The 15,223-nt window shown below is 44.3% G+C and overlaps 1 protein-coding gene across 2 annotated transcripts in view; it reads left to right on the top strand.

The window, feature by feature from the left end:
- VPS53 (VPS53 subunit of GARP complex) overlaps nt 1-15,223 on the top strand; it is a 136,049-nt gene that overhangs the window by 16,187 nt on the left and 104,639 nt on the right. For both annotated transcript variants that reach the window (XM_021006922.2, XM_078154771.1), the window contains exons 3-4: nt 3,808-3,857; nt 6,636-6,702. In XM_021006922.2, coding sequence (XP_020862581.1) covers nt 3,808-3,857; nt 6,636-6,702 — 117 coding nt within the window. The remainder of the gene's footprint in view (nt 1-3,807; nt 3,858-6,635; nt 6,703-15,223) is intronic.

Here is a 15,223-nt window from a genome sequence, read left to right as displayed (position 1 = left end):
TACATTCACTCTGAGCCACAACAGATGAAACATGTACAAATGGTTTTTCAAAATTTTCTACTCTTCTTTCCTTATGCTTCCATCACCCCCTTATTTTTATTCAACTGTTCAATGCCTCCCAATTGCCCCTGAGGCTACCAAGGGGCCCCCTCCAGTGTGTTCCAGCACCCCTCAGGGAGTGGTATCACCCACTTTGGGAACTTCTGGTAGAGGAAAGAAAGGATGTAAGAGATATTTCAGGGGGAGAATTGACAAGACTTAATTGCTGATTGAGTATGGGGAGAGAGAGGCAGGAAAGACTAAAGATTCTGAGGGTGTAACTGGAGCGACTAAGAGAATGGTGGTGCCCTTAACAGCAACAAAAACAATTTCTGACATCTGTATAGTTCTTCGAGATTTATAAGTGCAGAGATCATCCCAACAACCCTGATTCTCAGTTTACAGATGACTACCCAGAGAAGTTGTGACTTAACCAGCCTCACACAGCACCAGGTGTCCCAGGCAGGATTCCAAACTAGGTCTTCTTGCCCCCAGACTTTATCCTCTGTGACCCACAGCAGAGGAGTTAGGAGGAGAGGCGGGTTTGGGCTGAAAGAGAATGAATTCCATTTTGGTCTTGTCTGAGATACTGGTGGAGATACTGGATACCTGTGGAGATGGCCTACTAGTGGTCATTGAGAGAGGTCGAGCCTGGTGGTGTAGCTTGGGAGTATTCTGGTATCGGTACCCATGGGAGCAGATGAGAGAATGTGTGGAGAGAAGAGGAGAGGGCCCATGGCACACATGTGCCCAGGGGCCAAGGCCATGGCGGAGAATCCCATAAAGGAGACTGAGAAGAGCTGAAGGAAAGAGGCTCCCAAAGGAAGGCAGGCTTATCAGTGTCTGCAGCTGCAGAAAGGTCAGAATGGTGAGAGGAGGCCATCAGACTTGGAAGCTAAGAGGATATGGCGCCCAGTAGGAGTCGGTGCTTTGGTCTGATTCTGTCACAGAAGTTTAGGAGTCGATCTCTCCACACCCAGCCTAAGGTTCCTTAGAAAAAAAAAAAGAACTTGGAACCAGAGACAGAGCCTGATGTTGACCATGCCCTCCATGCCCCCTTTTCTCTGCTCTTTAACCTGTTGACCCAAGGTGCACAGGTCTGTGTCGACTAGAGGTCGATATAGAGGAACCTCCCAAAGTGCAGTTAGTAACACTAGAATCACATCTGATCACACCTCTGGTCACGGACGATTCTCTCTATCATACAAAAGTTCATAGGACTGGGGGTGGGGGGAGTTGGGGGATGTTATCCTCACACTAGGCCCACTATTACAATGGCATTGCATAGAAGATGTGCTCAAAGGTCACCTGTTAACATCCATTTCCAGGAAACCTCAATGAAGAGAGAACAAAATTAACGTGTCATGGCTTGTTCAGTTTCCTTTAGGGTCAGTGTTTGTTGTTAGAAGCAGGCAAAGTTTGGAAACAGGAACTGTTGTTTGTGCCCCAGGGCACACAGATATTTGTTGGCAGTGAGTTAGAGGGATTTGAACTGGGAAAAGAGTAGATCAAGGTGTGGTTTAGTAATATTGTAAGAGTGAGGGTATATTGTGGGGGAGTACTCTAAAAAAAATGAATGGCAGAATCTTATCTGCCTAGGAGAATTTAGAGAGCATCTGACTTGAATAAAGAATGGGACCTGTTTAAAGAAAGGTATGAGCTCAACTGAGGAGGGAGCCTTTTCTGCCTGGTAATTCTTCAAAGGATTATTTGAAGAGAGATGACATTGTTTGTTCAAGGTCACCCAGTTAGTGAGTGGCAGAGTCAGGATTCAGATCCTTGAACTCCAAAACCGGTACCCCCTGAGCCTTGCTGCCTTTCCAGCATAAGCAAGACTTTTTTTTTAACTCTGAAGATAGCTACCAAGGAGATTGTAGAACGTTCTAGAATTTTCAAAAGTGAAACGGCAACACTTAGCTCCTGTCATCCCTCGATGCTGGCTGATGGCCTTCGATGCATCTAGCAAGTTTTTGATGCAGGCTGCAGTGGATGGAGGATCAGCACAGAGCTGATTGGCTCTGATCTTTACCGTGACTCAGATTGTGGCCTTGGAGATTTGAATCTTGACTGTGTCCGCACTTGTGACCTCAGAGAAGTTGCCTAATGTGCCTGTGTTTTCACTTAACCATTGATAAAGTGCTGCAGATATAGTGTGAAGGAAAGACGATCAAAGCTCCACAGGTGCCAGGGGCCAGGCCACAACGGTGCCCAGCCAGTTCTCCGTGGTGCCTGGTATTTCAGGCTCAAGGTTATGGCCAAGGTTCTCACTCATTTACTGTCACAATCACTTGAAAGGCATTCTTGCTCTGGGCAGCAGTAGGGGCCAGCCTTACTGGGGGCTTTTGGAGGCTTTCAGCAAGCTTGGCCTAGGTAATCTGTCCTTTCCGGCTCCAAATCTGTGATCCTGCAACTCTTGGCTGATGGAAGACCATAACACAGCATGCCTCGTAAGGATTTTGGACATGGCCCCGTAGCTAGTGGGGAGCCACAGAGTACTCTTAGTAGTTGCACTAATGGTGTCATGCCCGTCTTTCAAAAGGACCAATTGAGCAGGCATCCATAGGATGGACGGGAAGTGGAGAGGATTCAGGCGAGGACACTGGTTGTGAAAAGGCCATTATGGTAACCTGGGGGAGAGCTAAGGATGGCCTGAATCAAGGTGTTGGCTGTGGGAAGGTTCGGGAGGGGCCAGAAATCACAGAGCCTCAGAATTGGCAGGAATTTCAGAGGCCACTGAGCCCGTACCTGAGCAAGAATCTCTTCTCTGTTTCTGCCAGGGATGTCATGGATGGAGAATTGACAAGTATGTTCAGTCCCTCTGGGTATTTTGATTGAGAATTTAAAATTCTGAGTTTGGGAAGCAGTGCCCTCTAGCAGTGCCCACCAAGCATTCGTTAAGCAGCCCCCGGATGCTGGGCTAGGCATTCTTTCCCCCCTCCCCCCTTCATTTGACACATGAAGAAACTGAGGCCAGAGCAGTGAAATAGCTGCCCAGGGTTAAGTAAATGATGGAGCTGGGACTGGGTCTCCTGACCTCCAGGGGTGACATTCTGTGTGTGTTTCTGCTGAAATACAATAACTTTGGCCTCACCAATAAGAGTAGTTCATCTTATCTCATATATTTTGACTAAAGCTGCCCATGGATTTCAGAAAATCATTAGGAACTGCTTTTGACAGTTTCTTCCCCCTCTTTCTGCATTTTCTTCCACACCCTAACTTTGAAAAGTATGCTTTTTAAACTCCATGTCCTTTTGCCAGCCCCTCTTTGTTATCCACAGCAACAGTGAGAAAGGTCTCTGCAGGCTTGATCAGTGCAGTAGAAAATGGTAAATGGGACTTTTTCATTGAAAGTAGATATTTTGATGTTGCCAGTGGTTTCTTGCTCTGAACAGGCTTGCTGCTGGCTGTTCTGGGCCTCCGTTAACTCATCACTAAAATGAAGGGATAGAACAGTCTGACTCCTCAGGCCCTGCCAAGTCCTCAGCTACCTCAGCTGACTGGTCATCTGGTTGTTGAATGTTTGCAGTTGGGCTTTACATTTGTACCTTTTTGGCTTTACCCACGAGGGGGCAGCATTTCCTCAAATTTTCTGTCATCTATAGTAGCTGAGGCTGAAAGAGGGGACCGGTTTTCATTTCTAAAATAGTCTGTGCTTGCTATTTGTTTTCTTTTGGAGGTTCACAAATGCGGCCTGTTGTTTTCCAAGGAAAGGAAATTTTATTAACTGAAATAACAGCTAGACTGACTCTCTCTTTTTTCCCTCCTTAGTCTCTGGCAAACATAGATGAAGTCGTGAACAAAATTCGATTGAAAATAAGGTACGTAACTCAGCGTTTGCCTTGTCTTCATAGATTGTGCGCAGGCCAAAGCATGTGTTGGTTCAGCTGGTATCTTCTAGATAGTGCATAGCCAGAGGGAACACTGAAATCTCAAGTTTTATCTTGATTTTTTTTTAAGAACCTCACTTTCATCTGAGTTTCTGCAGGATTCTTGTGCCAAAGAAGTTAGCCCTAGGGTCAGCTTGCAATTAGTCATACAAAGAAGAGGGAGCAGTAGCAAGGCTAGCCTCAAACGTTGGATAATAAAAACAAAAGCAGTTCTACTGGATTTTGTAATGAATGATCTAGCTCTTTTCCCTGTGAGCAGACCAACCTGCATTGGGCTTTCTTTAGACTTAGTGAAATAGAGCTGTGCTTACGGCCCTAACATTTATACCAGATGACATTGAAGAATGTGGGCTTTGGGACTTGCCAGGGAGGCGTCAAGGGGAAACCAACTTAGTATTACAAATTATTTTAATTTTATTAAAAATCAACTTTTATGGATATCATTTGTTTTTACATCACTTTTTTTCCCCAGTGTTTTTTTTCCCCCTTTCTACCTCCCAGAGAGCTAGTCCTTTTACCAAAGAATTAAAAAAAGTTCAGCAAAACTAACCAAGTCATCATCTAAGTTGAGTTTTCTGGGCAACATTCCATGCTCATGGTTGGCCCCCCTGTTGTTCCCCTTCTAATCCCTTGCCCTCCCTCCTCCCGAAGAAGGAAGGGTAGTACATTCTCATATCTTTCTTTGGGACTAAGCTTCATCCTTTTAATTTCCCAGTATCCAGTTTTGAGCATGATGTCATTTACATTATTGTAGTCATTCGGCTTTCTTTACCCTGTACAGATTCATATAAGTTGTCTCAATCTTCTCTGTGTTCATCATATCATTTCATGATATTATATAATAGCATATATTTCATTATATTCACAGGCCATGAAAGGCAGTGTAACATAGTGAGAACAGAGGTAGCTTTGGAGTCAGGAAGACCAGGGTTTGAGTCTTGTCTTCCACGTGTGACCATGTGACAGGTCATGTAACTTCCTACGGCCTAGGCCTGTGGTGTCCAACTGAAATAAAAACTGAGGCCTGCATATTGATTTAGAAAACCACAAATTGACATTATCTGTGTTGTATTTTAATTTATTTTGTTAAACATTTCCCAGTTTCACCTTAATCTGCTTCTCTTCTGTGTTTTGCATAATGGAGTTTGACAGCTCTTTAAGATTATAAATTATAGAGAAGTTACTCACTTGCATTGGCTATGGGAATTTGTTCACCCGGGAGTTGCTTGCACCAATGAATGTCTCCTATGATGTACCACAATTTGTTTAGCCATACCCCACTTGATGGGCATATGCCTTTTTCTAGGTCTTTGCCACTACAAAAAGGGCTGCTCAATATTTTGTTGTGTATGGGACCTTTCTTTTGATTATTGACCTCCTTGGGGTATGTGCCTAGTAGTGGCCATGGGATTTCTAGGCCAAAGGGTTGGACAGAGCTGATAGGCCCTGCCCTTCTCCCTGCCCAGGAAGTGGCCTAGCTGTTTGAGGTTGGCACTGGGCCTCCCATTCTTAGGTTACTTACATTTTCAATGAAGGTAATGTTCATTTTGAGTCTAGGGGATTTTTTCCCCTTCATCTGCCTCTGAGCCTTTGTAACCTGTGCCACTAATAAATTTGAGTAGGTTCACAATAATAATAAGAGCTGACTTTTATTTGGTGTTTTAAGGTTTACAAAACGCTTTGTGGACATTATCTCATTTGTTGTTTGCAAGAACTCTGTGAGGTAGGTATTATGGGTAATATTATTCCCATTTTACAGGTGGAGAAGTTGGGATTCAGATTGTGACTTGCTCAAAGTCACCCAGGTAGTAAGTGTTAGAAGTGGCATTTGAACCCAGGTTCCAAGTCCAGTGCTCCTTCTACCATACCAGAGCAACCCAGCAGAGGTACTTTCTGTGGCTAGTACCGAACTGTAAGGGACGTCAAGTGTTGTGGACTTATGGCAGCAAATTATTAGTGGAGACCACACTGTCTTCCCCAAGGTGTGCAGAGACACTGGGGGTGATCCCAGTGATGACCCCCGGCTTACACCCAAACCTTCATGCCGGTCCTCATCCCTGCCCCATAGTTTTTATTGGTTCTTCATACAAGAAGTACAGTTATTCAGTGAGATCCCATGGACTGGCTGACATTGAACAACAGTGGGTACGAAGCCTTCACTGTAAAGATCCACAGACTGAATTCTTGGGCCTGGATGATGGAGAGCTGATTCCGGGCTGTCTCAGCCTCCTTCAAGGTGTTGAACTAGCCAGACTGTTCAGGACCAGTTTTTCTTTTGAGTTGTTTAGGTTATATGTCCTGTTGCCAAAGAGGGTCATTGTCTTCGTGTTCCTTGTTCTCAGCTCTCAGCAGACTGGCCTGTGTGGGGAAGAAGAGGAGTTGGGCCTCTGTCTTTCGTTCCTTCATGTTGGAATCTGAAGCCAATGTAGTGTTTTTAAACAAACAAGACAAGACAGCCACGGTTTCCAGGGACTCTGATGGGCTCCCGGCATCCAGGCTGTCACTGTTACCATCACTGTCATGGCCTGGACCTCCCTCAGCCATTTGTGATTATTTCTTTTTTTAAAAAAATCCTTTAGGTTTTTTTTGGGAAACAGCATGGAATCTGCAGGCGAGAAGCTATGCAGTAAATTACAGAATACTTCTGACTCCAGTCTGCCCGAGATAGAGATGGTTTTGATGAATCATACCATTTTATTTTCCTGCCAGGAGACTGGATGACAACATTCGAACAGTAGTGAGAGGTCAGACTAACGTGGGGCAGGATGGAAGGCACGTAAGTAGTCTGTCCCCCTGCCTGGCTCTCAACCTTGTCTCCCTTCCTCTCCTCCTCCCTTACCCCCAAAGGCCTTAGCCACTAAATGACCAATAGGCTAGGCTCCCTTCTTATAAAATGCTCTTCATGCTGAACTCTCCCACAGTCAGGAAGCCATGACTGTGCCTTGTGTCTCCAGTAGGAGGGCGGGTTGTGGCAAGCCTCCTTGGTATTGTCTTTTTGTTATTGACACCCATAGCAGGATGGCTCCCAAGCACAAAAGGGATGGATGGTCTGTGGCTGTGGAGGTATGGCCTGAATTCCTCTAGCTCACCTTCCCTGGCATCACACATCTCCTGTGCCCTCCCTTGCTATCGGTGCGGCTGCTGGATGAGACCACAGAATAAATGCTTGAGACCTTTCCTGATATTTCATCTCTGAAGTGTGATCTGGCCTCCAGTTCTCATACTGCCTGACCCAGGAGAAGAGAGCTCATACTGAATGTATCCACAAACTTCCCAGCTCGGGAGGACAGTGAAAGGAGCGGGGGGAGGGGACAGCCAGATGACAGAAAGGCCAGGTGGTAATCTGGGAATGATTTCCTGTGCAGTTAGATTTTATTTTATGTATCTTGACATTCAAGGTAGATGCTTGGCCTTGGAGCCTCAAAGACTCCCAAAAGTCAAGGTCTGTGTGCTCTGACACTCATTGGCCAAGTGGCCCTGAGCAAGTCACTTCCCTGGATGCCAGATGGCTCTCAGAGATTATAAATCAGTCTGCATCTGTGGACCAGTTTGCTCACTGGGAATGATCTTCACAAAGGAAATCACAAATGTGAAACCCCCAAGAAATGTTCTTTTAGGAATCATGGTCACAGCAGAATACACCTGAACTTCATTATTTCTCCTTTACTCTTTTCCTCAATAGTCGTTCAGTTTCTTGAGGGCTGGGATTATTTTGCTATTGTCTTTGCTATCTCTACAACTAGCACAATATCTGACACGTAGGCATTTAATAAATGTTTGTTGAAGGAATGAATGGATGAATGAATGAATTCTCAGTTCCCTTTAGAATTACTTCCTTTTTTAATAGTCCCAATTCTGTTGTGTATTTTCTTTGATTTTCTTTAGTTGATACTTTCTTATTTAAAAAAATATGGATTCACTGTGTTTGTCCCACAATATTTTAATACCATTGACCACTTACTTAGGCCCTCGTAATTTCTGCCCTTCTCCTTTTAATGTTGCCAGTAGACTGTAAGTTCCTTATGGACTAGAAAGTGGTCCTTTTGGTACTTGGGTACCCACCACGGTTCTTGACATGTGATTAAAGGACTTAGTGGTCTCTTAGATTCCTGTTTACTTTTCTAACTGCTCTCAGAAAATTCCTTCTTGCTACTAGGAATCTGGCAGTCAGGTGTTAATGAGTCTCTTTTGCATTTGTAGTTTTATTTATGCTTCTTTTTTTTCCATTCTAGAAAATGAGATTTTCTTCCATCTTTACCTCTCCCTTTACAGAGCTATCTTCTTCCATTTATTTTTTAACTTCTTTCCCTGGTAGATAGAATGAATGCTTCTTATAGGCATCATCTGAGGGCTGTGTCCCATTTCAGCTTCTTAAACTGTTTGCTTGATCCATAGTCCTAATTGCTTGTATTTTTGGTTTGAGTAATTGCGCTCCCTGAAGAGCCTCCATTGGACCTGGTGGATGGGGTCTATGCCAGTGTGACCTTTGGAGGAAATGAATGGGCATAGTGCATGAAGCAGTCAGGTCCCACGCTGGGCCCATGAATTCAGCTATGAAAGAATGGAAATCCTTTAGAATAAGCACTGGGATCTGGATACAAGTGCAGGATAGTGCTTCTTTGAAGCAGCTTAGCGCTGGATTGGGGTCTGAATGTTCACAGGTTACCTCCTTTAGTACTGTTTGGAAAGGGAACGCTTCGGCTTGCTGGGACTCGGCCAGCCCCTGTTACCACCAGCCTGCTGGAGACTTAAGCATGCTTGGAAGTCTCTGGTACTTTGGCTCTAAATGTGTGAAAAAGAAAGTGGGTGCTTTATTAGGCTTTTCCGTCATGTTGTGCTTTGTAGATATAGAGTGGGTAGGTATTTATGTTTAATCTCCAGGTCTCTTTCTCTCTCTCTTTCTCTCTCTCTGTCTCTGTCTCTCTGTCTCTCTCTCTCTCTCTCTCTCTCACACACACACACACACACACACACACACACACACACACACACGCAATTCTTAGAGGTCTGGTCTGAAAATTCTACAGGGGCAGGGCAGACATGTTGGTGTTTCTCCCCCAGACCCCTCCAATACTCCCAGGTCACAGGATGCTACAGTAGACAGTTCCTCTTTCAGAGAGCAAGACCACATTTGCAAGAATGTTTAAATAGCATTTCAGTCTGCGATGGAATTGTCTCTTCATCTCCTTAGAATCCAGACAGAGGAAGCCCAGGAAAAGTAATTGCTTTTCCTCTGATCTCCTCCATCCGTCTTTTTCCAGTCGCTTGTGTGATGCAAGCTGAAGTTAAAAGCTGTTTTAAGGGAGTTTTTGGATGGAGTCCTTGTCAGCTCGTGGGGGCGAGAGCCTTACTCTTGTGCACTGGCTGTCTGTTGGTCTGGTGAAGGGAGGCTTTGTTTGACTAACACATACTTGGTGGAATTAGGACTTCTCCAAAGTGGGACATTTTATAGAGTGAGAGGCCCTGTATTTCCCTTTCCCCTTGAACAGAGGAAAGTTCACTTTCAGAACTCTGAGTGACTTATTTCATGAGCATTTGAGGTGCACCCTCAAATCAAAGTGGAGGCCTTAATGAGAAGGAAGGGAGATAGGTTTTTCTAAAGGGAACCTTGAGAAGTGACTGGCTTTGTTTGAGCCAGGGCAGACCGGTTTTTTAAATATCTTCCTTCAAGACCTGTAGGGACAGTGTCTCCTATGTCTTGGGTGTCCCTCTTAAGGCACATAAATTGTCAAAGAACAATTGTTAACTGACTAGCTACCACCCTTTATAAACAACCTAAAATCCTTTGTCTGTGGCAGATATATGCAGCCTGGCGGTTGCATAGCCGTCCTCTGGAATGGTGTGCCAGGACTAGCCTTATCTGCTTTGGTCTTTAGCTTAGAGCCTATCCACCTACTCCTCCCTGTGCCTCCCAGGAGGCCTGGAATGCAGGAGGTGCTTGGTAAGGCCCTAGAGCCCAGCACACTGTCCTCTGGAGGGCCTCTTGGAGCAGCTCTTCTGTGGGAAGCTCTGGTTTATATTTTATTTTGTTTTCTAAATGATGTCATAGTGAGTTACATCCTTTAGAGCTACTTGACATTTATGAAGTAATCATGATTCCCTTGGCCTTTGGTTGAACATGTTGACCTTTTGCTGGTTTAGACTGAGTATAATAAATAATAAGAAGTTATTTAATATTATACTACTGATATCATAGTAATATTAACAACATGCCATATTTGCGTAGTATTTTATAGGTAAAGAGAACTTTTGTTCCATTATATCATTTGATCCTCACCATAGCCCTGTGAGAAAGACAGCTGTAAAGATTCTTATCTTCATTTTATAGAAGGGGAAACTGAGGCCCAGAGAAGTTCAGTGACTTGCCCAAGGTCACACATTGAGTAAAATAGCAGAGTTAGGATTACAGGATCATAGATACTGAGCCAGAAGGAGCTTTACTGGCCACTGCTTTCTATCTCCTCATTTTCCAAATGAGGAGCTGAGTCTCAGAGGAATTGAGGTGAAGTGATTTGCCTCATATCACACAGATAGTAAGTGGCAGAGCCAGGATTCACACCCAGAGCTTGTGATTCCAAATTCAGCACCTCTTCTACCATCTTTGGACTCCTGGTCCAGTGCTGGCGGCATGTTTCCTGCAACCTATCAAACTCATTACCAAGTCTGTGCTCCACTTACTTTCCCCCTACTCTTACTTGTTGAAATGATTATCATATTCAAAAATTAATGGTCTATGAGACAGTTTGGGTAAAGTGATTATGGTGTCAAAACAGACACCTGGTCCTTGGTGTAAGAGTGTTATAGCTCCTCAGGAGCGGACCCACACTAGTGAGGCCTAGTGGAAAGCACACTGGACGGGAGCTTGGAGTTTGGGTGTGACTGTGTAATCACAGCTACACCATTTACCCTCCCAAAGCCTCATTTGCTGACAGGGTTCAGTCCTCTGTGCGATACCTACTTCCTAGGGTTCTGAGGAAAGCTCTTTGTAAAGCTCACAGTGTGATGTATACGTGTGAATTACTAGTGTCAGTAACAGGGGTATTGGGTGTGTTATGGCTAACTTATCATCATCAATATTGTTATCATTAACTCTAGGAGCAGCCAAGTTTTGTCCAGTTCCCAGGCAAGAGAGAGAAGGCAGCTGAAGAGCAGCCAGGGGGCATGGCCACCGGGAAGCTGGGGCCTGAGAATGATGGCTCCTGGGCTCTGGCTCTGCTCTTCATCACAGCCTTAACACAGAGCCCTGAATTGGGAACCGAGAGGCCGTGGTGTTATGCTGGCCTTTGCCACTGATGCACGTTGTTTCCAAGGATGTGCTGCTTCCATTCTCTTTCATTTTCTACAGATAAAGAGGCCTGCCAACACTGGCTCTCTCAGGAGAATTCCCTGGAGAAGCATGTTACCCTCCAGGGAAAAAGTGAGGCATACTTTCCATCTTTAGAACCAGGACACTGTCTGCTTTCAGGCATACAAGCAAAAAAAAAGTTTTTTGTTGTTTTTTTTTTTTTTAAGAAAGAAATATCTCCCAATCTACACAGCCTTGATCTCTTTATCCAGATTGAGAATTGGGTATAAATAGGTATTTGACAGCATGAAACCAACTTGAATGTATCCAAGGATATGAGAGGGCATCTAGGTGGTGCAGTGGGCAGAACGCTGGGCCTGGAGTCAGAAAGACCTGAGTACAGCCTCAGATACTCACTAGCTATAGGAGCCTGGGCAAGTCATTTAACTTCTGTCTGCCTTAGTTTCCTCATCTGTAAAATGGGGATAATAATAGCACCTACCTCCCAGGGTTGTTATGAGGATCAAATGAGGTAGTATTTGTAAAGTGCCATAAAAATGCTAGCTATCATGATTATTATTAAACTGAGATGATGAATTCACAGTCCTCTGGTTATCAGTCCTTGCTGGTTTGTGTTTAGCATTTTTCTCATGTCCTTTTAAATTTATCCCATCTCATTTCTTTCTTAGGAAAACTATATTTTCAGAAGATTGGTAATTTAGCTAAAGAAGTATTCTGATTTTTAAGGATAAAAATGTAGATAATATAAAAATAATAGCTTATACAATGAGAAATTGGCATTTTTCTAGTCACTTCTTGCTTTAATAAACTAAATCCTTTTCAAAGAGTCATCTCAGAATTTCTTCCCAACAGGCTTATTTGGTCTTCCTTTCTGGGATGATATTTTGTCAGACTGTCTGAAGCCAGTACTGCAAACTGGAGAAATGATCTTCCCAGCAGCCCCTTTTGTAGGCAGACATAACTGCACAGGGCTGAATGTTGGTTTTTTTTTTAAGTTTTTAAAAAAAATTTTTATTTTTAGGCAATTGGGGTTAAGTGACTTGCCCAGGGTCATACAGCTAGTGTCAAGTGTTTGGTCTGAGGCTGACTTTGAACTCAGGTCCTCCTGACTTCAGGGCCGATGCTCTATCCAGTGCGCCACCTAGCTGCCCCTCACAGGGCAGAATATTACACCACAGGGCAGAGCCCCGCTTTCCTTGGGAACCCCAGATAGCAGTCATTTCTGGTGCTTTGGATAGGCGGATAGTACAAAAACCAGCCAGCTGGAGCTGCCTTCACTAGACAGACCCGAGGCCTGGCCTTTGTGTTCAGATACTGTGGTCCCTCCAGGGGATTTTTTCTAGCACAGAAGCTACCTCTGCTGGCCTGCCTTGGCTTACTGAGCTATGTCTGAGTGAACCTTTGCTGCTTCTCACCTCCTAGAGCAGGGTCGTGGTTGTGGCCAAGGCAAGGACTGTGGAACTTCCAATGGTTTATTTCACCACAGTAATGATTTCATTTTATCTTCCTATCTCATCTTGCTTATTACCTATGCATTGTTACACTGCTGAAAAGCTCTGCTCTGATACCCATCCTCACAGACTCCTACTATGTAGACAGTCCATCCCTAAGGAAGAGAAAGAGGGACAGGCCTCTATGTGCAGACAAAGCTCTACATTTATGTTGTCTTAGAAAGGTGTTCATGGTCCATTTTCATTCCTGTAATATTGTTGGTTATTATTTGCTGGGTGCCTCTAACCTGTGGCCAGAGTCTGTGAATTTTGTCCTTTCCTTTCCATTCTTGACTAGGCCCAGTCCATCTTGCCTCCAGCCCCCTTGTGTCTAGCTTGCCTTCGGTGCGATGGCCTTTGGGAAGGGCTCTACTTAGAGGCATCACCACACATGTCATGACACATGGCAGTGGTTTTTTTAGTGGTGATAGAGCCCTTTTCATCCAGTCTGTCCTGTGGACATGAAACAAAGTACGGGAACTGAATGCTTTTTAATACTCTGGCTAACAAAAGATCCTACGGCTTCTCTCTTCTGGACCAAGATCTTTCTTTATGTCTCGAAGCCGGCACTGAAGCCAGTCAGAGCCGCCTCACTTCTTTGTTTCTTTTCAGGTCTTAACTTGCTCCCTCCACTTGCCTCAGGCATATGGCCCTTCCCACTCTTAGCTCCGAGCCCCCCCTGAACCCCAGCCTGGAATCGTTTGCATGCCACTAGCTTGCCAGAGCTTCTTTCTTCATTCAGGTTATAAAATCGTTCCTCTTCTTGACTAATGAGGAAAGTAGTGGATTCCTTCTGGCCTGAGACTTCCTGAAGTGGATCTTGTCTATGACTCTTCTGCCATCTCCGCTGTCCGGCACTATGAAGATCTCCCTTTGCTTGTATGTGTTGTCAGCTTGTTTTCAGTGAGTTTATCAGCAGGTAGCTTAATTGGCTAGAATAATTTTTAATGAGGCCAAGGCAGCTCCATGGCTATCATGGTCCCTAGCCATGTGCCTTGCACATTAGCATTATTGACTGAAGAAAGTCAGGGGAGGGAGTGTGGATGGTTCAGCTCAGTGCATCAGAGCTACTGAGGAAAGAAACATTGGTCCTACCACCAGTGGGAGGTTAGTAGCCACCAGTGGGACATCATAACATTCACTTATTGTACTTTTATTTTTTTTATTGTTTAGAAACAGTTCTGTTAAATTATGTGTCAGTCTTAGACATTGTGAGATGTCTTTGTTTTTGGTTCAGTAGCTCATTAATAGGCATTTGATGTTTTTTGATGAAGCACATGAATCTCTTTAAGTTGAGATATTTGTAAGGTCATTTATTTTGATGTTCTGTGCTTCAGTTTCTGTACCAACATCCTAAAATGGCGATACTGACTTCAGCTGATTCAAAGAATGGACAGGACAACAGAGGCCATTTTGGACCCTCTTGTTTTCTAGATGAGGGGACTGAAACCTCAGGAGGTTGAGTGACCAACGCCACACAGGGAGTGAGTGCCAGAGGTGGGTTTGGGACCCAGGTCCTGTTTCTGGAGCCAGGTAAACTCAGTGACAGTCAGTGCTTGGAAAATTTGGGAGGCCTGATGGAGGAAAGATGTTTCTGGTGCTGGTTAGCAAATCCTGTCTGAGCCGCATCAGATGAGAGGGGTTGCAGGAAGTCCATTAGTCCTGACTCTGATCCACACATACTATGTAACTTTGGACTGTCATCTTCCTCTTCCTCCTCCTCCTTTCTAAAGTTTACATAGTCCTTTGAAATTTCTAAATCACTTTTATGTACCTGGTCTCCTTTGAGCCTTCTCTCTTTGTCTCCCTCCCCCCAGCAGGTGGGCAGGGAGTCCAGGGGTCATTGTTTTCATTTTACTGGTGAGAAAACAGGATTAGGGAAACCAAGTAACTTTCCTAAACAGCTAGTAATAATGTCTAAGGCAGTTTTTGGACCCAGGTCTTCCTGATTCTGAGCTCTGCTTTTTATCAGCCTGTATTACCACTCAGGTGAGCTGCTTTGGTTTTCTGGGCCTTGATTTCGTTATCTGTATAACCAAGTACCTTGAGGCTAGTTGATTTCAGGGGACTCTTCCAACTGCCAAAGCCTGGGATTAGTTTGGAAGGTCGTATCAGTATGTTATCTGACTTTTGAGCAGTTTTTGTCTTTGATTGATTTGGTCTTATTTGAAGTCTTTGTTTTTCATAATAAAGGAGCCTAATAATTACCTGACTTCTTACTTAAAGTATTCCTTTTTTAAATTGGGAGATTGTAGTAATAGTTCTTGGCTTTAAGCAATGGAGCCTTTTTTTTTTTTAGGCAGTTGGGGTTAAGTGACTTACACAGCTAGTAAGTGTCAAGTGTTTGGTCTGAGGCCGAATTTGAACTCAGGTCCTCCTGACCGGTGCTGTAGCCATTACGCCACCTAGCTGCCCCAGCAATGGAGTCTTAAGTTTTTGTATCCAGTGACTATTAAACAGAGGTTGCCTAAACCAACCAAAAAACCCACTGTTAGACCTGA

This window comes from Phascolarctos cinereus, unplaced genomic scaffold (assembly GCF_003287225.1).
Source record: "Phascolarctos cinereus isolate Bilbo 61053 unplaced genomic scaffold, phaCin_HiC Scaffold_5;HRSCAF=322, whole genome shotgun sequence".
Classification (NCBI taxonomy): domain Eukaryota; kingdom Metazoa; phylum Chordata; class Mammalia; order Diprotodontia; family Phascolarctidae; genus Phascolarctos; species Phascolarctos cinereus.
This window is presented reverse-complemented; position numbering and strand designations above follow the sequence as displayed.